Genomic DNA, 25,438 nt, shown 5'->3' with positions numbered 1-25,438 from the left:
TTCAGATGCCATCATATTTGTGGCGATACACAGTTACATTTAGGTGGAAAATCAAAAAAATCACGTATTAAATTTGGATTTTCAGACCAGAATATCTGGATTCTGGAGACTATTCACCAATTTTTGAAAACTGATTTCACATTAAAATTCGATTGTTTTTTGATTGTGTTTGTGCTTGTTTCTGAACTCAACGGTCCGTTTAGAATATTCCCTAGTAAGATCTTGGGGGTTTTTTGGCCGAAACATTTTTAGTCTAACTGTGAGTACCTGGAAGTTCTAAAGTTTCTTACCTGAACGTTTGTTGAGCACTCCACGATTTACAAATTTAAAACATGTTGGAATTATAGAATACATTTAAAAAATTTATTATATACGTAAAAGAGAACGAATGGCCCTTGCTCAATACGCAATCGATAGGTCTCGACGAGACAGTGACGAGAGCTCGGCAAACCGAGAGGTCGCAGACAGTGTCGTGCCGATTTCTGCCGAGAGATGTTGTACCGTGACATCTTGAAAGGAAGTGAACTGAAATGGGATTAACCTGAAAGGGGAATAACAGTTTCCACAACATAGGTCGTGAACGCGACCTTAGGTTTAAAAAACAGAAAATATTTATGGGGATACAAAGAAAAATTGGAAACAGATCACCGGAATATTCAAAAACAAAAAGGAAGAGATAGACGAGAATCGATGACAGAGGAAACCCGTAAAAGTCAAAAAAAGAAGGAAACATTAAAATCAGGTAACTATTAAATTGGGAACATGGTAGACGGCCTTCGACTACTCAGTGCAGAAGTACTTGATTGAGGTACGGCCATTGACCCGCCCCGTGAGGATGAGGTTTCGGAACAACACTGACTTAGAACTTCAGATGCACAACTTGTCGTTAGGCCTTCACACCGTCACGCGATGTCATCGTCTTCTGGTTCACCCTTTGAAGTATTTTTCATGGAGGCTAGCCGATTTTCTTGGCGGTAGAAGTGTTTAAAGTTGGCAACCTGAAATTGCAAATTGCAATAAAATTGAGAAAATCAACAATTGTTTCTCTTACAATGATTGGAACTGGAAGTGCCAAAGTGAGAACACCAATCATTGCGCACATACCGCCAACCACTTTCCCGAACGGGCTGAGTGGGACGAGATCTCCGTATCTATAAAATAATTATTGAATACTGATGGAGCGAGAGTTTTCACGACAACACTAAAACCACAAGACGGAACGGCACATTTCAAAAAGACCAAAAAACAACACTTATCGAAATATTGTAGAGACTTACCCAACAGTTGTCATGGTAACCTGGAAATAGGGATAATGAAAATTTGTATTTATGCTAACCGTTATATCGATATTTGAATAACAATTTTCATCATCTCTAAATTACTGTAGATTTTTAATTGGTATTTTTTGTATGTTCGCACTTTGCCGCAACTCACCAACACAAACCAGAAGCTTGCAGGAATAGAAGTAAACTTTGAATTCGGTTCTCCCTGTTCCGCGAAATACATTCCAGATGCAAAAAGTACCAAAGCGATAGCCATGAAAAAGATAAGAAGACAAAACTCTTGTACAGAAGATCGGAATGTTTTCCCAAGGATTTGGAGACCAACGGAATGTCTAAATTAATAAATTAAAGGCATAAGTGGTACATACAGGAAACGTACCGACTGAGTTTGAAAACTCGGAAGACTCGAACCAATCTAAGCACTCGTAATACGGCAAACGACATTGAAGAGTTGGATTTGCTCGTGTCGGCGCTGAAAAGCCGAAGATTCTATGTTTTGGGATGTTTAATTCATTTCCATCCATGTAGATGGAAATTTTTACTATCTAACAAGGCAAAGGATTTAATTCTATATTCATTTCAAAAGAACTCACAAGAAAAAGTTGACAAAGAATGGTGCGATAGCCACAAAATCGATGATGTTCAAAATAGACGTCGCGAATACCACTTTGCATGGACATGAGATGAATCGTAGAATCAGCTCTACAATATTTCATTTTTCAACTTAAGAGATCTAAAAAAACTAACCAATCGTGAACCAAAGAATACACATCAATTCGATCCAGAAAAATGGCGAGTAGTGCTTTTCATCCATTTCTTCGATCATCTCGCCTGTGGTGATGTTTACAAGTTTCTCGTCGTTATCAGATGGAACCGTTTCCCAGCAGAATGATATAATAGATCTGGAAAAAATATGGTTGTCATTCCGTTTCTTAGTTTTAAAAGTTCACGGAGGACTCACAATGCAATAACTGCAATTGAAATGAATGCAATAATCCTTGCTGATAAAGAACTATCTGGATATTCCATCAATTCCCATATCTTTCTCTGCGTCTTATTTGTTGGCATCATAACTTCATTCGGTTTTTCGTAACCTTCTGCAATCCAGAACTCTTCAAGAAGTTCGTCGCCCATCTGGAACGGACAATTACAGTAGAAAAAGTACGCGTGGTTGAAATGGAAGAGGGTTCAATATTATTAACTAAATTGCTCACGTTGTATGCTCATCCTTAAAAAAAATTTAAGGATCAATGTTCTATTTATGAATTTTTCTGACCATATTTTTTTTCCTACCTGATAGAACCTCATCTCTCTCAAAAACACATCAATAGGAACAATTTCGGGACGTTTCACTCTTCCACCACTTTGATAGATGTACAATATTGACTCGAATCTGTTAAAAAAAATTGTTTCAAAAATTTCATCAAAAAAATAATTTGGACTAGGAAATGTATACGGACAATTTCTTTATATATCATCCAAAAATGGTTAGATGGTGTTTCTCCAGTAAACGACAAAAAGAGGTTCTTGGGATACACAGAATGTATAGAGAAAGCCAAACAAATAAGCAAGAAAAACACCACCAATGTTTGGCGCGAAATTCAAAAAAATTGTTAAATCTGAAGTTGGCTTACAGATAATTTCTATATTCGAAGGCTGACGTGTCATTTCTACAAATTTATCAGTATTGAGTATTATTTCAGTTTTTTCTAAACCATCAATGTTACCAATGTCTGCGTTTTTAGATTCTACAACTCACGTCGTTCGATGTCGATCGAAGAAGAATTCGTTGGTATCGGGAACAAAATAATTTTGTCTTTTCGAAGGGTCTCCAAGCAAAGAATTGGGGTATCTGAAATGAGAGAATTTCGATAAACCGGCCGGTAACAGTAAGACTTACCTTGCCAATGTACTCTCATATGTTTGAAACCTCATGCCAGAAACATTAATAGTAACGATTTGATCCGCGTACTGGTGGCCTTGTCTGAAAATGTTTGAGCTGGATTATTTTTAAATTGTTGGTGGATCACTCACGTGCTGGAGCTGTCAGGAGTGCCACGTTGTGGACTTGGGTGTCGAACTTTGTCATCTCCATTTCGTAGAAGCATTCCTTTTCCTTCTTCACTGTGTCCACTTGCCATTTCAGCGGCTCTGCTGAAAGTTTTCAAAAAATTTTTAAACAGAAAACTAAATTTTTATTCAGATTGTTTTGGACATCTTCAGCTGAAAAACTATCAACTCTTGTAATTTAAATCAGCAAAGTTATAAACATGCCTAATCTGAACTTACATTGTAATGAAACTACCGAATAAAAACCAAAAAAACCTTCATTCTACCTGTTTCTACCCCGACGTTTAAGAAAACAAAACAAAAAAAAGAAACATGAGAGAACGAGAAGGGACGGCTCAATGGACCTTCTTTTTCTCTAAACAACAAAAATTATTTTCTCTAGTCAAAAAGTAGTAGTTGTGTGCCAAAAACCTTCTCGTCTCATTTCACTGTGAAATCATAAAACAAAAAGTTTGAATCTTTTTTCCTCTCCTCTCGTTTTTTTTATTCTCAAAGATATGTGGTGTTGGGTGAGTCCGACGGGAGGGGAGAAGGAGTCAACGACATCTGGAGGAAGGGCCAGAAGAGATAAAATTCCTGGTTTTATACTACACTTTCGCACTTGTTTTTTTTGGTAACAAGACATTTTTGAGTTTTTGGGGCTATGGGGCCGAATTCTTTGAATCAGGAATAATTATTGAAAAGATGTATACATTTTTGACATTTTGAAAGACCGATAAAAGTTGCAATAAAGTGCTTTTGAGAGTTCACTGACATGAATTACAATAAATGCTTTAAATAGTCAAATCTTCACTTAGTTTTCATATTGTTTCACACAAAAACCACTCAATCAATCTCTAGTTCAAACTGCTCTTATCTCACTAAAGAAAAAAAAAGAAGATTGACCTGAGAAATTGATGTCAAACTAGTGAAAACGAGTGTGTGTGGAGGATGAGAAAAGTTAAGAGAAGGAGAAGGAACGAGTATAAAGATAAAGAAGAAGAAGTCATGAAACGAACAGGTGACACACACTTCTCTCTCATGGCTCCGTCAGGTCTCCCCCTCCCCTTCTCATTTTCATGTCGTAATAAAATTAAACGGACCCCCCGTTTGCATAATCTCTTTTTCTCTCACTCTTGTGAAATGACCAATCTATCTTTCTGGAGCTGCAAGGAAAGAAGGGATATTTTGAATAGTAGCGTGTCATTTATGAGAGAAACCTGACGAATTGATGAATTACTTCTGGGAGAGAAGGTAACGTGAGGGGAACGCGTACTCACTAACTCTGATCGTATTCAAAATTCTAGACATAAATATAATGGTGAGCTTCGGTCCTTCTCTCAGTTACACTTTATGATTTTTAGATACTCTCATTTCTCTCTTTCAGTTGTTTCTCTTAAGAAGAAAGTTTGTTTGGAAAGTTATATTAATACGGCACGCTTTTTACAACCGCGCTATACCGAAGCCGGATAAAATTGTGTGCGAAATTGAGAGACTCTCAGAGAAAGAGACATTTGTCAAGGGCATTTCGGAGAAGCGTAGTTGTAAGAACTGTGCCGAACTACCATGTAGATGCTATAAAATCATAAGTTGAGACAATTCCAAAGCCTGGTTAGGCCTGCATTGGGATGCTTTCTTTCAGTAAAACTCTCAACAATAAGGAAAATTCAAAAATCCTTCCAACTAACAAAAATTTGACCTCTTCTTTGTTCTATCCTTTGGTAATTGGATATATTTTTTGAAAAAAAAGGAAAAAGAACAGGAAATGCTCAAATTTTAGCAAGAAAAAGAAGACTGACACCTATTTTTTGAAATATGAGGAACTTTAAGATGGCAGAAGTGTTTGGAGAAAAATCGTCAAGAAAGGTTTTTTTCTAAGTAAAGTTTATTATAGAAGAGAGAAAAAAGCAAGACGACTTGTTTCAAGAACACTAAATAAAAAGATACACTAGATTTGTTTATTATTTCTATTTATTTTAAGTTTTCCGAGTGCAGAAAAGGAGAATGAGTGGGAAGAATAGAAATAAGCTTTTCTTTCCAACATTTCCCAATTTTTTCCCCATAGAAACCTATATGACGTTTTCCTCTGCTTCGAATATATGAATAAAAAATCCACTATTAGAAATCGGAGGGTGCTTGGAAACAAGCAAATGTAGATATTTATGTTTTATTCTACCTTAACTCAAGTCTATTTTAAAAAAACACTGTCCAACAAACTCATTTTCTATCGATTCCTGAACAAGAAAACGAAAAACAACGAAAAATGTTTTCTTGTGCTACTTGATAATCCATACAACACAATATATGTATTCTTACTACATTCTCATATAATCCTCCTTTTTTACGAGGACGAGAAAAGGAATGGAATGAGAAGAATCATAAAAAACAAATTCAATTGAGTCGCATCTTTTCAATGCAATAATTTTCGAAAAAATAAGAAAAAAAGGAATAACCTAGATGCATAACAAGCGCTTCCAGACTTTATTTTTTTGAAATTCAGAAATTGAACACAAGGGAATAGGTTTAATCGTTTGCAAACTATCAGGTGAAAATGAAGTACTGATAGCAGGGATTTCAGAATTAAAAATAAAAAAAATTAAAAATTAAGTGTTACCTCCGTATTCGATTGAAGCGCCACATGGCAAATTCTCAGAAATCGAATAATAGAATCAGAATGAAAATTGGAATATGTACACACTCGAAAAGAACCTCTTTCCACCGAAAACTCCAAAAAATCCCAAACCAGACACTTCCGTTTCCGTCACCACACATCAAAGTGCGTTCATATGTAAAAAAATGAATCTGATGGAATGAATCTAGGAGAAAATCTAGAAAATTCTGAATGTTCTGCAGTATTTTTCGGGGTTTGGAAGAATAAGTGTGTGGAGACACCAAAAACGCAAAAAAGAGAAACAGCAAAAAATGAGAGCTCTTGTTTAATTGGGTTTTCTTCTATTTTGAGGAATGAACAATATGGAAGAGAGGAAGAAGTATGTCTTCTTCTTTTTGGGGGAATTACTCGTGGCACTTTGTTTTTTGAAAGGAGAGAAGCATCCGAAAATATGTCTGTTCATCCAGAATATCAAAGTTTAAGTAAAAGAAAAAACAAGAAAAAATTCGAAAAAAATTCTGGCTGAAAATCCGAAAAACTTACTTTGGGGATTCTACTTCATGGCCAAGCACGCAAAAGTATACATGGATACAGACTGCACTCATGGGCAATATATTTTAAGGTACAAAGATATTATGGGTACTACACTACTATCTGAAAGATTTGGAAACTTTTTTAAATGCAAATCACCACTGACTCTTTATTTAAATTTTCTTCCATACAAATATTCGATAACACTCAAAAATAGGATCCGAGTCCATGCTGAATGCTCATTTTTATACTACACTACACTTTTCGTGTTACATATTTCTTTTATAAGTTCTTACTGTCTAGTCGTTCTTCACTTTTTATATTTCATTATTATCCTTCGAATTCTTGTAACAATATCCAGTTTCATCAATTCTTGATCAACATCCCACTTTCTCACGAGTAAGTCAAAAGAATTTTCAGATGCGATTTATGTTAGATATTTTCAAATCGACTTCATCAAAACAAGATATCTTTCACCAAAACAAGTATATCATGCCTCGCCTAATTGATCATTCAGTTTCACTCATCTCATCGCTAAACTTTCTGGATAATATATAATTTATGAGCTCTAGAAACGAACTGAAAGCGTGTTCAGGCACACTTTTGGGAAATCAAAGACCTGGGGATCATCATTTAGAGAGAGTAGGTGGATTACGGTATCAAAGTTGGTTTACCAAAAACTAACCCGAAATCGGCACTTCTACTCCTGGTGGGCGCCAACAGTTGATCTGGTGACGATTGACGACTTGGTCTTTGACTGCTACACCCATTTTGGTATTTCTCTGGATGCACGTTCAGCACTTGTTCCAAGCGTCTGCAAAAATATTTGTTATTGTTTCACATTCAATTTCGCAGCGATTTTGGGTTCGTAATCAGCTTATTAATAGCTTTGAGTAGTATGTATGGTTGTAACTTTAAAAAACTGCACTGATATAAAAGAGCTACAGTAATCAAAATAACAATACTACTTACTTTAGTTTATCAATGAAAACTTTTCTAGTTTGATTTTTCAGCTTTTTCACTTTTTTTTTCAATCCAGAAATATCAAATTCAATCGGAAACACGTGGGGATTCTCTAAATATTTTTTTTCTGGAAAAATAAACGAAAACCGGATAAAAAATAGGCTCATCATCATGACGTAGTTATTCATCCAGATCATCGGATAACTATCATGGCAAACGTCAGTCAATTATTCACATCATCCGTTTTTGGTAGACAGTCCCTCAAGGGGTTTCTTTAGAAAAAAACTGTTATCAAATCAATTTTTCTTATTAATTAGAGGCACGAAGTTAATTTTCCCATTAATTCTCATCCTACATCTTTTATTCTAGAATAAAGGGGAATTTAATTAATTCTTTTCCCCGAATACATGCTTCAAGAGAAAAAAATTGGAAAATTAAAATTCTATAGCGTGATGCCTTTTTTCGCTGTTTTCTTGAGATGATAGATGTGTTTTCGATCTAGGAATTGGTGAAAAAAGTAGAATAACTTGAATTTTTTATTTGGACAGATTTTTAGCGATGTTCGCGTCAGGCAAAAAATTTAAAGTCCGCAAACACATGGTATCACTTTCTTTATTGCAACATTCGCTGTTAAAAATTGGATGGTTTATGATTAATAAAAGAGAGTTTTTAACAAATTTAATTATCAGTAACTGATTTTTGTAAATCTCATTGTTTGAATATCCAATTGTCACAAATTTTTACAAAGTCCTACCTGATCAGACTGTCGATCATGGTTCAATCATTAGTGAGTTCATCGGAAAAAGGAAAACATCAGAGATTATTAGTATATTTATATTTACAAATATATCAAGTTGTAAATAATAATAACAATAGCTCTCGCCCTCGCCCTCCAGATGATAGAAATATCTCTCTTTCAAGCGACGCGAAAATTTTAATAATGAGGTGTGTGTGAGTCCCTTTGCTCTCTTTTGACGAGTCAGATGAAAATTGGGCGGAGCCAATAGAGAGAGCATATAGGAATAGAGAGACGCAGATGGAGTGATAGAAAAAGAAAATGAAACTGCTGGACAGAAGGAGGGAATGGCCATGGAATGAAGAAGGGATCTTTCGAAAAAAGAGAAAAAGGATGGAGGAGCTCATGGAAATGAGGGTAGACTAGGATGAAAAGGACTAACCATGTAATATATAGGAGGGAGAAGTGGATGATATAAATGAGTGCGGAAGATGAACTTTGTTTTTATAAGAAATGCACTTTAGATAATAGTGGGGGGGGGGGGGGGAGATGAAGTACAGATGTCTGACTGGTGTTTCCAGATGTCTGCATGTCTGATTATCTGTCTCCCCTGATCTCCAAAATATTGAAAAACGTGAGTTTGTTCGTATTTAGAAAGCTTATGTTGCGATTGCAACAATCAAAATTTTGACCAACGAAATTAGAACACAATCTCATAAAAATGATCAAGAAACCAAAAAACAAGAGAAATATAATAAATGACTGTCGATTTGTCTCAGGCTCCCTAAAAACCACAAAATGGAGAGCACACCTTTTTTGGATGTGCTCTTTTTGAGTAGATGACGTAGTCAGCAGTTCAGTTAGTCGGGAGAAGAAGAACAAGGTTTTTGACACCCATTTGAGCACTACTTGCATGGTTCAGAGAGCAGAGGGGTCATAAAGGAGGAGGGTAAAAGTGCAATTTTATTATGAAACTTTTTCGAAACCACGTGATTTTATTTCAAAATCTGAGCTTTCTCGAAGACCAAATCTAAAAGCTAATAATTTTGAAACTATTTGTAAGGATCCCTGGCCGAACACGTTTTAACCGTTTTGTAAACTTTTTACCGGAGAATTCGCTATCCCTTCAAGTTTTGGAGTTTTAGGTTCAAACGGAAATTAGAAACAGAATAATAGTAAGAATCGTAAGTTCAAAAATGTACGATCTCAGTAAACTTCATATTTCTACTTCTGCAAAAACGTTTCGGCACGCGAGGGATGCCAGAAGAGATATGACGTCATTTGCTTGTGGAATGCGAAATGAAAAAAGTGAGAAAATGAGAGAGAAAAAAGTTGCAAACTTTTTTGACGTAACATGATCTGAATAAGTTGTTTTGCTCAGCCAGGTGGGACGAGAATTAGACGAAGAAAAACAGATTTGTAGACACTTAAGGACCTGCTGGATTTGGTGTTTAGCAAAATAACAGAAAAACTATATTCCGCTGGAAATAGATTTTCAGATTGTAGGAGAGTACGATAGAGCAGTATACATTGCAATCAGCCCATTTCAAACTTACCGATAACTTTTCCGGCTGTCCAATTCAACCATCAAATATCTCATTGTTACTTATTTCCTTAAGTGACTCACAAGAGCAATTGAGATAAACGAAATACTCAGTGAGATTGGAGTTGAATGAAATGAAAATTGGTGGGACAGAAAAAAAAAGTGTTGTTCCCACTCCACCCCCAAAGAGAGAAAGAGATTTCCAGAAAATTTAATACATTTTAAACGAAAGAAGTGTTTTTTAAGGTTTAGTGTTCGAAGATCAAGGAAAAATCACGGGGAAGTTTTCTTTAGTGTGACTCAGAGGATTTTTGGGAACAATTTGAAGTTTTTCAGGCCGAACTACTGTTATAGCATTTTAGATTCCTTGCGAGACCAAGTTAGTCAGTAGTCAAGCATAACCCATTAAATTAAAATCTAGTAATTTGAAAAGTTAGAAACGAGTAATCATGCTTCTCACCTATGCCTATCTACCATTTTCCGGGTCCTTTGTGGGATTGTGGGCCTCCGGAAAAACTGGTTTCTAAAAGTATCTATGATTTCATGGGACTAACTTTCTCTTAAGGATCCTAGGTACTTTGTACTTGAAAAAAGTTTTCCCCTGAGATCTAACCTTGCCAACGACTGTGCCCACTTCCATTCCTCTTTTTCCTTATTTTTCTGCTGTACCGACATCGAATCGATCGAATCAGCGTCGTCACTGCTTTCATAACGATGTCGTCGACCGCCGAATCGCATCGGGTCCTAATGACCACACTAGAAAATTGAATGAAGAGTTTTATTTGGTTATAAAGAGGAGAGCACGTAAACGAAGATAGAGAAATGTATAAAAAAAGTTAAAAGATTAGGAACAAAACTGTTATAAATTAGAATCATCAGAACTACGTTCAATGAATCAAAAATAAAGGCTATTAAGTAGATTCTAATTGGGGTGGCCAATTGATCAGAGGACTCACTGTGCAATGATGCAATAATTTGTCTTGATAACTTGAAAGTTTCAAGTTAAAACTGAAAAAATACACCACTTTAAAAAAAAAGCTTATAATAATGTTGAAAGGAAGAACTGAGACGAAAGAGAAGTAGATCAACCCAAACTCCAAATCTCTCGACTCAAAAGTGAATCCAGCTCACTCTTCTAACACGTTTCAAAAACCGTTGGGTCTCCTCTCTCGTCGCCGACCTTTTCCGATGGATTCATTGTCTGCGTCTATTTTCAATCAACACTATTTCCTCCACTTTCACTTCGGACCTGTGATCCTGGCAGCTGCTATTCACTTTCTCTCCCTCTCCTTTCTTTTTCCGCCATGTTATCATTTTTGCACACACACGGGAGAAGGGAATGTCTCTTTTTCCTTCTTTTCTTATAAATCTCCGTGAGAGATTTCGGCGATGATCTATTGTCACATGTGTGGGAGGAGAGAAGAGTAGCAGATAGACACAATTGCGTTCCAGCAATAAAATTTCAACATTTTGTTGGAATTGAAAGGTCAAAATCACACATCTCTTGAGATTCATTTTTGAGAGTGATCAAATTTGAGCATAGTTTTGAAAATCCAAATAATTCCATCATTTTCAAATTGTAATGCGTTTTCATCAACCATTATTCATGCGAGTGACTAATAGTAATTTGAACGGAAGGACCTTGAAACTTTCCTAAAGATCACTAAGCTACTTTTAAATGTGTTCTTTTAAAATTTAAAACTATCAAAGTCCACAGGATTCAAATTTCAGGCAAAACAGGAAGACTTTCAAAGATCACTTGTTTTTTGTCTGTCTAATACGATCCTCCTCAAAAATTTATGAGATGATCTACTTCTCTGAGATATTTGAGCAGTTGACGACCATAGATGGATGAAGGTGAAGAAAAATACGTCATTTCAAGAAATGCGTGCTCAAGTGGTTACAGAAACAAAAAAAAGATAGCAAAGATAATCAGGGTGCGATAGTAATATCATACTAATATGTGCTAATAAACCAACTTTCGCGGGAAATCTAAAAAAACTACAGTAACTGTCTCCCAATCTCCATAATTATTGATCCACTCTCGCGAAACGAAAGTACAATATTATAGACGTGCATTCTTCTCAATAGTTTCCTTGCAGTCCTTTTAACTTCGCGGTAACAATATCTCAAATGTATTTAGTTCAGGCTCAAATTTGATATATTTTTACTTTGAAAGCTTGTTTCAGTCCATTATATTTCTAGGAAGTTTAAAATTTTGGAGGTCTCAAATTCTGGTATTACCAAGATTACTTTCCCTGATACTTTTAATTCTCCAGCGCATACGTTTTTAGTTTTCAAAACTTATTATTGCTAGACTCTTTGTTTTTAAGAGCTTCCTAGAATATTCCAGACATTTTCAATTCTGTCAAATTTATATGAAAGGTGTCCCCCTTTTGTTGTCTCACTCACCTTTCCGGTCGCTGTCTTTTAAATCGGAACATTTTGACCCAAAATGCATCAAAAATAGCTCCAGCACATAGTTGTCCTTTTTGAAATCGTATTTCCTTCCGTCTTATAAACTGAAAATAATTCTAAAATAAAAATCTACTTTAAATAAAAATATAAAATAATAAAACAACATTAATAATCAAGCAAAGGTAGGGTCTCGTTGGAATGGGAGAGAGAATGTGCTTATACACATATGTATGTAATTTAAGAAGTATCCTTTTTCAGCTGGAGAGAAACAGAGTGAGGAAAAAAAAAACAACAAAAAATCATATTTTGCGAACATTACCAGAAAACATTAGAGATTTTTTTCTGGGCATCACCGGCCCGAGTATCAGTGCAAAAGTTTGAATTTTCGACATATTTTAACTATCGACAAAAGCTCAATAAATAGGATTTTTGACTATTTTTGATACAAATTTCTTTAAAATTTCGAAAAATTTTGTGAAAAAATTGCCCACAATTTTTTACTCCGGGCAGGGCCGGGCAGATATTTTGAAAGTCTGCGTTACTCTACTAAAACTCAAATTACGATTTTAGCCACATTCCATAGAAAAAGGCATATCCGTTCATTTTCAGAATAACGAATTCCTGACTAAGCCTCTATTCTAGACATAATACATGACAAGTTCTCTGATGAAGATGGAACGAATTTCATACAGAGTAAAAATGACAGGAAGTTAGTCATAATACTTAAAAAATTGAAATGTGAATGACGGATAAGGGAAATGGTGATTATGGTAGACTGGGGGAGGGGGGAAGGTTTTGAAAATTTTATGTCTGAAAAACAGAGAAAGAGACCAAAGGGGAAGGAAGTGTGGGATACTTAGGAAAATGGCATTGAATCAGCTACAGGAGGACTAGTGGAAGTTTTTCCGCCGGGTGTGTACTCCTCTCGGACAAGATTATTGTTCAATTCCTCACGTTTTCCAACAAATTTTCGGGTTTTTTCTCTATTTTTTCGATATAGATGTTCGAAAAAGCTAGGAGATGAGGAATTGAGCAAAAACCCTTGTTTTGATTCAGGAGAACGGGAATTATAGCGTTTAGACAGATTTTTAGCACACGCGAAAGTGATAAAACTTTGACCTAGCCTATTCTATTAATATTTCAAAATTCTCGAAATGTGTCGGATGTTTTCCACTAATAAATCATCAAAGGATTACTAGAAACAACTCCCAGAAATAAATAAAAGTGTTTTGCTGTTGTCTCTCCAAACGAGAGCCTTTTGTCGATTGAAGAAGAAGAGGCTCACATTTGCATAACATTAATCCAATTACCTTAAAAAGGAGAAGAAAATGTCGCTTTTTTGGAGAAGGGGGTGGAGAAAGGGGGAGAGGAAGAGACAAGATGATGAATGAGAAGTGAGCACGACCGACGCCAATTTTTGCTCCTTTTTCCAGAAATTCCTGCGTTTCTTGAGACGAAATTGCCAAGGTGATATGAGTATGATTCAGGTGTTTTGTTTTGTTGGTCTTTTTTTCTCCCGCAGAAAAAAAAACCTCTTGGTATCTGAAAATGTCTGGGAGTCATGAAACCACGTGATACTAAATTTAAATTTACTCAACTGTATCGCTCGACCACACTACCCAACAAAAAAACTCAATTTTTTCACAAAATCTAGAAAAAGAAGGGGATAATTGATGGAAAGTGGACGTAGACTTATCTGAAAAGGGAGGGGAAATTACAATAAAAAATGGTGTGGGGATAATCATTAACGATAGTTGTATGCGGATCGATGAAGTGGCGATCTAATGTTGCTTCATCTCGTATGGTGGAATGAGTCCAGATGATTCAGCACGAGCCTTCTTCTCAGCCTCGATTTCATCCAAATATGGCTTCAGGTACCACGATTCCTGGAAATTATCAATAATTGGGGAAAGTGTTTCGAATTTTGAATGAGAAATGTATCGTTTGTGAATGAAAACCTTTCTTAAAGTAAGTAAAAATGACAGAGAGTTATAATTTGCGCCGAAAATCGATTTTTAGCTTGAAAATCAAGAAAACAATTATTTTCAACTTCAAACAGTCGCGCGAGCGCGAATTCCAACAAATTTAGAAGAGAAAAACGTTAAACGTAAGAGAAATCGGAAAATTTTCTTATTAAGACGCTTACCTGACTCCATTGAGTCCACTCAGCCTTTGGAAGCTTCTCTCCATGAAGAGCGAGTGTGTGAGCACGTGACAGACGGATCTGAAACACAGAACTTTAAAAACTATATTCAAAATTCTTCCCGAACCTTTCTCTGATCGAAGACATGTGGCTCCTGGAGATTGAGACGACGAAGAGCTTCAGTAACTTCTGGTGCTGGCTCGAAGTAGGTGTCGTGGAATTGAAGTCCGTATTCTCTTCCTCCCCACAAGTTGGTCCATGCGAATTTACGGAGAGTCGATGCAATTGTGCCATTGTAGGCGAATTTCACCGCTTGAGAAGCCATGATTCGTTACCTGGAAGAAAATTTGTAATTATAAGAAGAAATGTGAAAAGTGGAGAATATTCGTATTAGAGAAAAAAAGTAACGATAAAGATTTGATATTCATTGTGATTCTTGTATGTTTTTTGTTTTATTGATCTACCCGTTTTCCTTCATTTGACCACAGTTTTCCCGCGAAAAGCGAATGTCATCATTTTCTATCGGTTATTACTGTTTAGTTCAAAAGCTAGTTCAAATTTTGTGTCGGTTGCGTAGCGTGACTCGTTGTTTTCTTTGTTGAATATTCAAAATCTAGTATTTCAGGCTAAAAATGAGCCAAAACAGATAATGACGAAGAAACCGCGGTTTCCATCTACTGCCATGCTTTTCTGGCCGAAAAGCATTAAGTTTTGCTGTAAATTATCGTTTCGGAAAATTTTAAAGCCATTTTTCATCAAAATATTGAAGAAAATATATGAAATTCAACGAAAAACGGCTTAAAATGAGGGAATATGATGGGAAATAATCTCCGGCGATACCGTTAAACAACGCGCGATGCGGAATATCGGAGTGTCGTACTGTAATTATTTTTCGAATTTTTTCCCCTTTTTTCTCAGTTTTCACCTAGTTTTTCGATTTATTTAGTTTTATTCAGCATGAAAATACTTGAAATAATTTGTCTGATGAGCTTTTTATCGAAAATATATGAATTTGAAGAATATTTGTTTCTTCTCAGGTGAAAAATGGATGAGGCGATAGCGACTCGAAACTTTGACGACTTGAGGGAGCTTTTCAAAGCAGAAAAGAAACTTGTGTGAGTTTTAAAAAAAACTTAAAAATAAATATTCAGCAAGAAAATATGAAAAATCGAAAAAATAACTAATAAATATGATTTTTACTGTGATAAACCCTCTTAAATCGATAAAAAATGAACCAAGCATTAAAAATTGAAAATGAAAAATTCTCCATAAGAAAATGGATCAAAACCGCGATTTTATTTCGAAAAAACTGGAAAAAACTTAAAAACTACCAAATAAATGGATTTTGTTCAAAATTCAACAAAAATTATTACAGAAAAGACGACGAATTCGTGTTGATAAAAATCGATGGACTACTGAAGAAGAGAGGATACAAAATAATCGAATTACCATCAGAACAGAAAGAAGATTTCGCCAGGCAACACTATCATTTTGTTATGAGTTGTATGAAACTGGGTGAGTATTTTCTAATGACAATCTCTTTAAAACTTGAAGAACTTTCCAGGTTATTGCTCCAAATCCACACCGATCCTGACACTTCAAGATCTCTTGGAAATGAGCTCAATTGAGGAGTGCAAACAGTTGTTCGGACTCGTTGAGGAGAATATGAATGAGTTCAAACAGCCGGGATTCATTGAAACTTACCAAAACACTATTCTCCGTCTTTGTAATGATCTTTTACGGCGGTTGAGTCGGACGGCTGAAACGTCGTTTTGTGGAAGAATCATGTTCTTTTTGTCAAGGTTATTTTTATCTGAAAATACTCTGAAAATCTCGGATTTCGTTTCAGATTTCTCCCACTAACTGAAAAGTCTGGAGTCAATTTCATGGGACACTTCAACACACTCAATATCACCAATTATGAAGAGGTTTGTACCAGATAACGCTCATTTTCTAATCCATTTAGTCCTCAGACCGAAACCACTGCAGAATCACTACTCACCGCCGCTTCGTCACGACGTCCTACACCGGTTGACGGAGAAGAAATGGAGACAGGAGAAATAGAGGAGGATCAGGCAAAGTATAGCTGAAAATCTGTTATTTTACCTGTGAAAACGTGAAATTTTCTTCAGAGAAATCAACGTGACTTCGGAAATGTATCGCCAATTCTGGTCGCTTCAAAAGTTCATGTCAAATCCAAATTTATTGTACGAGAAGGACAAGTTCGCAATGTTTAAGAAGGATTTATCGGCTGTTTTATCACTGATGACTGCCAATAAGTTGGAGAAATTGAATCAAGAAGAGGAGTCGGAATACACGGAGAATAAACAGAAAAAAGTGTCGAATGATGTGTTTTTCACCAAATATTTGACATCGCCAAAGCTCCTGGCTCTTCAACTAAACGATTCATCATTCCGACGTTATTTTCTTATTCAAACAATCATAATTTTCCAGTATTTGAATGCAGAGTCCAGATTCAAGCCACCAGCGAAGTAATTTACATTTATTTATTTATACCGAAAACACTCAAAAACCAATTTTTTCCAGAAAAATGGTGCTAAATGAAGAACAAGCAAAGTATGTGACAGATCACGAGGATAAATGCTACCGCTTGCTATCTGACACAATGCCACGTGGTGCCGTATTTGTTGCCGGTTTGAAAAAGATCATTCAGAGAGAACAGGAGTGGAACACGTGGAAAAACTCGAATTGTCCAGATTTATCGGAAAAAGCGGATAAAGGAGCGATGCAGATGTACAAGAAGTAAGATTTCTAGCAGGATGCTTCACCGATACTTCAAAACCGATTTAAATCGGTTATTGATAATAAATAAATCGGTTTTTTCCGGTTTTTAAAAAAACAAAAACCGATTTTTCTTCGATTTTTTCCGATTGTTACCGATTGTTACCGGTTTTTTTTCTGAAAGTTCAAACTCTAATTGGTTTTTCTCAAAATACAATCGAATACAATCAATTTTCACCGGTTTTTTCGGTCTTATTCTGGTTTTTGTTTTTGAAAACACGATAGAATTTAACCGGTGAAAAAAAAACCGGGTTTTCTTCGGTTTTATCTCCGGTGGAGCACCCTGATTACTAGGGAAGACGGGGAGTATTCTTTAAAAAAGAGCGGTTCTAAAATTTAATTTCAAACATTTAAATTCAAACATGAAAAATCAGTTCCAGACGACAACGTATTCCATTCAACCCGCAATCACTCGACTTGGGAACCCCTGAGCTGACGAAACTGTGGACGAACGAACCAGATGTGTTGCAGGCGTGTAAATCGGATAAAAGGAAATTCATTCCAACACTTGCCAATTTTATTCGTGATCCACTCGATGAAATGGACCCAGAACAACAGGTTGAGGAGCAATATAAGTGAGTTAAAACATCTGAAATTCTGAGATTAGTAGCATTTATTTTCAGATCAATCAACGACATTTCATTCCAATGGCGTGCCGCCCGTCTTCTAATGCACAAATCTCCTGGATACGTGTCGAGAACCGACATAAAATCCGAACCGAACTCGAATATGAGAGATTATTTAGAGAGGAATATATATAATGCGGCGAAGACGATCGACGAGTTTAAAGATGGAATTGCAGAAAGAGAGAGAAAAGAGGCGGAGTCACGGAAAGAGAAAGAAGCGGAGGCGAGAAGGAAAGTGGAGGAGTCGTTGAAGAGGAAGTTGGATACGAAAACGGTTAAAAAGACAGAGTAAGTGTGGATTTTCATGCGAAATTATCTATTTTCCACCTGAAACTGATAAAAATAACACTATTTCGATGTTTAAATGCTAAAAATCGCGGTTTTTTATGGCCAAAAAGTGATTTTTAAGCAAAATCATCGTTTTTTGCACCTGAAACTGATGAAAATCTCAGAATTCACCGTTTTTTCAGCGTCGTTTCATCCCCAAATCCCTACACCGATTCTCCACTTTCCGATGAGAATCTGCATAAATTGGCTCAAGATCTATCGAAATTCTCTCGAAAACTAGCGAAACTTCTAGGAGTGGACGATGCGAAAGTTCAAAAGTCGATGACAAATTCAGAAGAGAAAGAGTTTTGCTTCAGAATTCTTAAAGAATGGGCGGAGAAGAATAGCAGAAGTGGGAGGAGTCTGCTGAATTTGTTGATTGGTGATTTAGATTTGATAGAAGTGGCACAGGTGACCATGAAGGTACTTAAACTGTGTAATTTGACCGAAATAAATTATAATTATTTTCAGAAAATCCATGAGTCCAACGCCTGAGGATCCATATATCGCCATCTTCATCATCAAAATGATCTGAAATTCAATTTTTATTACATATTTAATTGCTATTTGTTGCTGTCTGAAAGAACTAATATTATTTTCTCCTTTATTTCTGATCTGTTTTTTCCGACGTTTTCAGCGTCATTTACTATCTTTTCCCATCAAGTTTCAACACCATTTCACTCTAATAATATAATATTTTTCAGCCAAAATGCCATCATTTTTCGTGAAAACCACTGGTAAGAAAAAAGTGCAAGGAGGACGAAAACGCAAGCAGATTGGTGGAAAATCCGACGGAAAAAGCGATGAATTAGCGGCGAAGATGACGAGAAGACAGAAATTGATGGCTGCGACCGAGATTCATTCCGACGAGGAGGATCCCTTTGCTAGAAGTGCCTCCGGATCAGAAGCTGGAAGTGATGTGGAATATGAAGATGTACACGAAAGAAACTATCGAGAAGCGAAGAATCTTCTGGAGAAAATTCAGAGTTCGGTAGCCACAGAAGAGGAGGTTTCTGAAAAACTGAGGGATGATGCGTTGGCGAAGACGGGAACACTGATGAAACGAGTCGCTGACGTCGTTGAGTTGGAGGATGATTTAGAGATTAGTTATAAGGCACATAGGTAATTTTCAGAAAAAAGAGAAAACTACCAAATTATGCGTTTTTTCTTCAGATTAACACCACTTTGCGTCGCTTTCTCTCCAGATGCCAACTATGTGATAAGTAGTGGAAAAGAGTCGAGTATTGTTAAGTGTAAGATTGAAAAAAACACTTAAACTTGACTAAAACTCCCCATTTTCAGACAATGTGAAAACTCGAAAAGTGGTCGGAGTCATCAAAAGAACCAAAAAGAGAGCTGGAGCACCGGAAGAGCCAACTCATGCTCATTATGGAGTCATCTACGCAGTCGCTGTGTCCCCGGATCAAAAATTCATCGCTTCTGGAGGCTATGACCAGATTGTCAAGATTTGGAACTTTGACTCATTGGATCACATCAAGGATCTCTCCGGTCATCGCGGACCGATTTTTTCATTGGCATTCCAACTGAGAACCAACAACTTGTTCTCGTCCAGTCAGGATCGTTCAGTAAAAATGTGGGATATCGATCAGTTGGGTCTGGTGGACACTATGTACGGACATCAGGACGGTGTTCAACAGATTGGAGTGTTGTCGAAGCAGAGAGTGGCGACTGTCGGTGGACGTGATCGTACCGCTCGTTTGTGGAAGGTTGAGGATGAGAGTCAATTGGTAATGGATTTGAAGACATTTGGGATATTCTGAGAATATTTATTCAGATGTTTACTGGACTCTCCAACTGTGTCAGTTTGGATTGTGTTGCTATGATCAATGAGGAGCACTTTGCCACTGGATCTGCTGATGGGTAGGTTTGAGTGAAGAGTTCTTCAGGTTACATATACTTAATTCATGATGAGCAAGAATTTCTAAGAAAATCTCAGAAATTCCAAGAATTTCCAAGAATCCTTTCCTTGGACACTGCAATTCTAGAGTATGCTTTATTGGTCGTGATGTTGAGACTCCTCCCATCAGAATTCAGTCTAGTACCGAAACGTTTTGGAATCCAAAATTTGGATCCGATAATTCAGATCATGGCTGTTGAAAACATGGGTTCGAAAGCTCCGAAACCCTACTTTAGAAACTAAATATCCAAATGTAACATCAAATAAGGAATCCGGAAGCTCCTTGCCCTGGTATCTCAGTAAGCCCCTGAACGTTTGCTTCTCTGAAGTCTTCACCTTCCTGGAGATTCTGAAATACTTTCCACTTGTCTCCCTCCTTTTCCTTTTCCGTACTCTTTCTCTCACCATACCTGCGAACTCTGATAATATTGACTCTATATACGTAATGCCTCTTCTCTCTGCTCTTTTTGAAGAAAAAAGTGAAGAAAGGCGATGACGGAAACAAACAAAGACGGTTTGGAGGAGAAATGACGAATAAGCATAGTTTTGAAAGATGGAAGAGAGTGCGTCATTTGTTTTCTCTGTTTTCTCCGCCGAAAACGTTTCGATAGTTCAGTTTTTTAATTGCCTAAAATTGCTGTTAATTAATCAGGATAATTGCAATTAATTCTTTAAATGAACATCTTGTCCACATCCATTTCGTCTCTTGTCATTTACGACCATCAACATAAATTTTTTGAAGTCGAAGAGGCCTGCAGACAATTACTCATTTTCAGAATATCGGATATCTTCAGCGATGACAAAACTTGGAAATCGCGAAAATAGTTTCGCGGTTTTCCCCGTGATTTTCCGTTCTAGTTCTGTCATTTTTTCCTCCTGCCGTGTCGCATAGTTTATGAATATGTCCTCGATTGTTCTCTTACCCTCGTTCTGTTCTCATTTTTCCCTCCCCTCACTCGGCTACCGGAGGTGTCCCCCGCCACCTCCTAGTACTTGAGGAGACACCCAATTATCCTGTCAACACTACCTGCTATGCATATGTTAGGGCATTGTGCTACTGGTAGTGGGATTTTGGTGTCATATGTCTTTTTGAAGAATCTTTGAGCACCCCTAGTTGCTGAATGTGTTCGATTATATCAAATTTAAACAAAAAAACCTATTTTGGAAGTTATTGTTGTTGTTGTTTTGGATGGGAGCGCCCCCCTCTATGTGTCCTTTGGCTTTTCTCTTCCTGTTGGTTCTGGTGCCTCTGTTTGTGTGTATCCATACCATACAGTCACCGGAATCAGGAATTGAACAAAACAGCCAGCAATAGAGGTGAAGAAAACATGTGTTTGGTCGAAACCATACGACAAACATACAAACAGTCATTATATTCGTCACTTTTACGGTGTGTCTGACTGTAATAATTAAAAAAATCAATGGACACAAATAAAAACACCGCTCCTGAAAAAACAGACTGCCAAGTCAGTTCAGTAGTTTATTCTATCCCTTTTGTGTATTCGTTCTTTTTTTTTATAAAAGGCGAGAGGGTGAATAATTGTTGAATTCTGTCATTCTTCTCTTCTGAAGTGTGTTTGCATTGAGACGGTCTTCACACCTTCTCTTCTCTTGAATCGTCTCTTTTTTATGTTTGAATCGTCGCACATATCGAATTTTAAATTGATTTTTTTTAAAGAAGAGAATAGAGTTCAAACATAGTAGTAATACGCTCTCAAAGGAATTCCATTGGTTGCGTTTGTTAGCTTTTCTACTTTAGTTCTACAGAGTAGTAGTTTTGGAGTTGAATAGTGGTTCTCTTTGTTCAAAAATAGAATCACACAAACCTTTTTCTTTTTCTTGATGTTCAAAAGTGACCAGATACCGTTCAGAAACTTTGAACTTTATTACAATTTGACATACATGTGGCAGAAGTCTGTAAAATTTGGAAAACAAATTTCAGCTAAGGTACCTTTCGGGGGAAAAAATTTCGAGCTAGTGTACCAACTAGGCAACCAAAATTTTGTTTTTCAACAAAAAAAATCGACCTACGGATCTCTCTAACTACAGACTAAAACATGTATGCAATTTGAACACGTAGTTTAGCCAGTTTCGTTAGGCATTTCCACGTCTAGTCATTTCCAAGATCTATTCACTGAAACAACAGTAATACGATGCTCTCCGGACAATATGCTCGATAGGCTCATGACAACCGGTCCTTCTCCTCCTAGCACTCACTTATTTCCACGTTTTCAATGCTCGGTCGTCCTATCGTTTCCGTGAAAGAACGTGAACATAAGACGGGGGAAGCCGGGCGCTCCCCTCCCATCTCGATCCGTTCATTTTTTCCTCTATTCTCGATTCCTGCGTTTCTTTGGAGCAACAGGCGTTTGCTCTGTGCGGGCAGAGCGTGGAGGAGAGACGGGGCAAGGTCTCAGAGCTCAACACGCGATTTTCTCCGTGGCAACCCTATAGAACTAACACGTAGAGAGAAAAAAGGTAAGAGGAGAGACAGGAGAGGATGTTGGCAAACTTTAGTTCTGTTCGATTTTCTATCTAAACAGAAATTTTCACGCTTTGAACAGTAAATTGTCAGATTTCAAGCTGGATTTCAGTTTTTTAAACTGAAAAAGCGCATGGAGCATTCTATCTGCTGTATCTATCTTTGTTGAATCAAGAAGCGTTACACTATGTGGTTGATTTCTTATCACCGACTCAGAGTGAGATAATCTCACTGAGATTTCCGAGAGATTTTTCGGTATCTTTTAATTATCACGGACACTCTGTCACGTGATAAGTACCTTCTACTTTTGCTGGGAAATCATCCAAGCATTCGTTATGTGATTTTCCACAACTTTCCGGACATCCCATCCGTTCCCAAGTCAGTTTTCTCTGGTTCTTCGCATCAGTCCCATTACAACCTCTCTTTAGTTCAGTTTTTACACGCATTTCTCCTCCATTTCTCTTCTTCCCTCTCATTTTCCAGTGAAAAGAAGAAAAAGAACAAGGATTCTTCGCGTTTCGACACGCCGATGATTCCGTGTCACATCCCATTGGCTTCCTTTTTCTAGGTTGAATTCAGAATACGGTATTCCATAGCGCCCATATTCAAAAATGTCTTTAAATGTCCTTTTTTGTTTCAATTCCCGGGGCAAGGTCACCGGTGTTCTAATGACAGTGGAGAAAAGGAGAGAATGCGAAAATTGTTGTGTGTAAAATGATTGATAGAAATTCTTTCTGTTTTACGAAGAACTAAAAAACATTGAACTTTTACTGTTTTCCTTCTCTAATCGTTTTCTCCACATTCTTCTTATCCCTGCGGCTTATTACCTCCACAATTCTTACTAATCCTACCAGTTTCTTTTTCTTTTCGTCTGTCAATCATCTTCTCCTACTGTTCGGATGAGAAGGAAGAAGAGGATAACTGTGTGTGTAGGTGGCAGTAGGAGAATGCTAGTGGACACTATACTAGCTGACAGCTACTCTACTTTTGATTCCTTCATGAAATTAGAATTTTGTTTTAAAATTCCAGCGTTGTGACTTTGTTGTGACCAGAAATATTTATGTCTGTGTATCCAGGTGTCCCTTATATAAATGACGTCCTTATTTATTTTCTCAATGATTTCTTATGCTCAACTGAAGAGCAAGCAAATAGATAAACACAAAAACAAATATTCTTTCCGCACCGTCACAAAAAAAAACGAAGGCCTCCTTGTTTATATTGTTTTCCATTCTTCCGCATTGGCTTCATGCCAGAATACACTGAATTTTTCCTTTCTCTGCTATTTGAGGAATTCTTTTTCATTTTCAGAAGTATCGCACTGTGGTCATTCTGGAAGAAGCGTCCGATTCACGTTAGAAAGCAAGCACACGGACAAGAGACGAGTGGAAATGGACGATGGATTGTCGCGTTGGCAGTGTTGCCGTATTCTGGTTAGTTTAGAACTTCAAAAATTGAATTAAAAATTTCCGTTTTTCGTTTATTTTTCTTTGTGAAAAAAATTCACTAAAAATCGATTTGGCACCTGATCATACATCGTTTGACATTCAACTTCTCTCGCATGCTCTTTGTGCATTCCAGCAATTTTGTAAAGCTGTGCAAATCATTGAAAACTCAGGTGGAAAAACTCCGATTTCGACCGGAAAACGGACGTTTTTTGAGAACTGTTTCAATTACAGACCTACTCGCATCTGGATCCAACGAAGGAGAGTTGAAATTATGGAAAATCGCTGAGAACTTCCGCACGTTGACACCATTCTTCTCGTATACTATACCCGGATTTATCAATTCTATCAATTTCGCTCCAAACGGAAAGTCAATTGTTGTTGGAGCAGGAAAAGAGCATAAAGATGGAAGGTGGTGGGTGAGTAGATCATATTTATAGCTAGAAATCCACGGATTCTGATCTAGAAGAGAATTGAGTTGAATTTCCAGTTTCAGGTTGATCGTGAGGCTCGTAATCAAGTGGTAATCCTTCCAATTCGATACACTGATGAAAGTGATGATGTCGTGACTAATGGGGAAATGGCGTCTGGAACAAATAGTATGTCGGATGGAGTGAAGGGAATCGAATCTGGAGATTCGGATGATGACGAAGTCGTGTCGGAAACCGACTACGAGGGAGAAGATGAGGGGAAGGAAGAATAGAGAAGGTGGGATTTGGGATTTGAGGTTTCACAGTTTGATTTTGATAATATAAGTTAACTTAGTGACTGCATGTGGAAGTTTCATTTGCAAGCGTTTTTTCTTTTGTATCTGCTAGCCAAGGATAAAATCCATTGCGTCACTAACCATCTGGAGGAGAAGATAATTATCTACTCCTCCGTATATTCACACTTTTCATTTTCACTATGAGAAGTGGAGGGGGGGGGGGGGGGGAAAGCTTCACAGATGAGATTAAATATGCGGAGAAGCAAGGGATTGCGAAATTCCTTTTTTTCATCTATAGAAATATGATGTTTTGAGAACTCTGTTAAATTAGACAGGGCACCACCATTCGTAACCTTTTGTGGCATAGGTGTATGGAATCCTAGAGTCCATGTCGTTTTTTTAAAGAAAAATTTGGGGAGGGCGGTGATAATTCAAGAAAAAGTGGATAATTTTTTTCCTCCACTTTTTTGTGTAAAATTTCTTTGAAATGGACTGGTAGCTCGTAAAAAATCAATGTTTCTTCCAGTAGAAATCCTGAACACGTATGTTTTGGTGGCAACTCTGTTAGAAAGGTACTCCGAATTATCAGGCATTTTTAGGATTGAAATTGAGTTAATGATATTTATTGGAATGGTATGTCGTTATTAGAGATTTGAATATTTCGGTTTTCAGGCAACCGTAATTTTAACATTTTCCATGTTCTCAATTCCTACCAGCAGACATCAGCAGGAGAGTCAATCAGTGATGGACCAACTTCCGGTTCTATCACTATTCTTTTTTTTTCTTCGTACAACATTATGTCTATTCCTCTCTCCCTCTCTCTTCTCTCTCTCTTCTTCATCAATTCCATATCAGATT

At 37.0% G+C, this 25,438-nt stretch overlaps 4 protein-coding genes across 4 annotated transcripts; 2 read left to right on the top strand and 2 right to left on the bottom strand.

Moving 5' to 3' along the window:
* Nucleotides 1-902: 902 nt before the first annotated feature.
* Nucleotides 903-10,454, bottom strand: GCK72_003632 (uncharacterized protein; the record flags this gene model as incomplete). Its single annotated transcript, XM_053724161.1, has 14 exons — nt 903-998; nt 1,052-1,151; nt 1,278-1,297; nt 1,435-1,615; nt 1,663-1,755; nt 1,877-1,985; nt 2,031-2,185; nt 2,245-2,417; nt 2,577-2,676; nt 3,043-3,135; nt 3,184-3,267; nt 3,318-3,437; nt 7,160-7,288; nt 10,330-10,454. The coding sequence occupies 14 exons, from the start codon at nt 10,452-10,454 to the stop codon at nt 903-905; spliced, it is 1,578 nt and encodes a 525-aa protein (XP_053588355.1).
* Nucleotides 10,455-13,915: 3,461 nt separating this feature from the next.
* On the bottom strand, nt 13,916-14,602 carry GCK72_003631 (uncharacterized protein; the record flags this gene model as incomplete). The annotated part of the gene is made up of 3 exons (XM_003094414.2): nt 13,916-14,020; nt 14,281-14,358; nt 14,405-14,602. 3 exons carry the CDS (start codon nt 14,600-14,602, stop codon nt 13,916-13,918), a joined length of 381 nt encoding a protein of 126 aa, XP_003094462.1.
* A 719-nt stretch (nt 14,603-15,321) lies between these two features.
* On the top strand, nt 15,322-18,527 carry GCK72_003630 (uncharacterized protein; the record flags this gene model as incomplete). The annotated part of the gene is made up of 11 exons (XM_053724160.1): nt 15,322-15,392; nt 15,653-15,792; nt 15,842-16,079; nt 16,127-16,205; nt 16,251-16,357; nt 16,410-16,769; nt 16,825-17,040; nt 17,460-17,654; nt 17,703-17,993; nt 18,176-18,455; nt 18,504-18,527. 11 exons carry the CDS (start codon nt 15,322-15,324, stop codon nt 18,525-18,527), a joined length of 2,001 nt encoding a protein of 666 aa, XP_053588354.1.
* A 214-nt stretch (nt 18,528-18,741) lies between these two features.
* On the top strand, nt 18,742-24,577 carry GCK72_003629 (uncharacterized protein; the record flags this gene model as incomplete). The annotated part of the gene is made up of 7 exons (XM_053724159.1): nt 18,742-19,154; nt 19,206-19,285; nt 19,335-19,780; nt 19,828-19,913; nt 23,741-23,862; nt 24,109-24,293; nt 24,371-24,577. The coding sequence occupies 7 exons, from the start codon at nt 18,742-18,744 to the stop codon at nt 24,575-24,577; spliced, it is 1,539 nt and encodes a 512-aa protein (XP_053588353.1).
* Between the last annotated feature and the right edge of the window lie 861 nt (nt 24,578-25,438).

This window comes from Caenorhabditis remanei, chromosome II (genome assembly GCF_010183535.1).
Source record: "Caenorhabditis remanei strain PX506 chromosome II, whole genome shotgun sequence".
NCBI lineage: Eukaryota > Metazoa > Nematoda > Chromadorea > Rhabditida > Rhabditidae > Caenorhabditis > Caenorhabditis remanei.
This window is presented reverse-complemented; position numbering and strand designations above follow the sequence as displayed.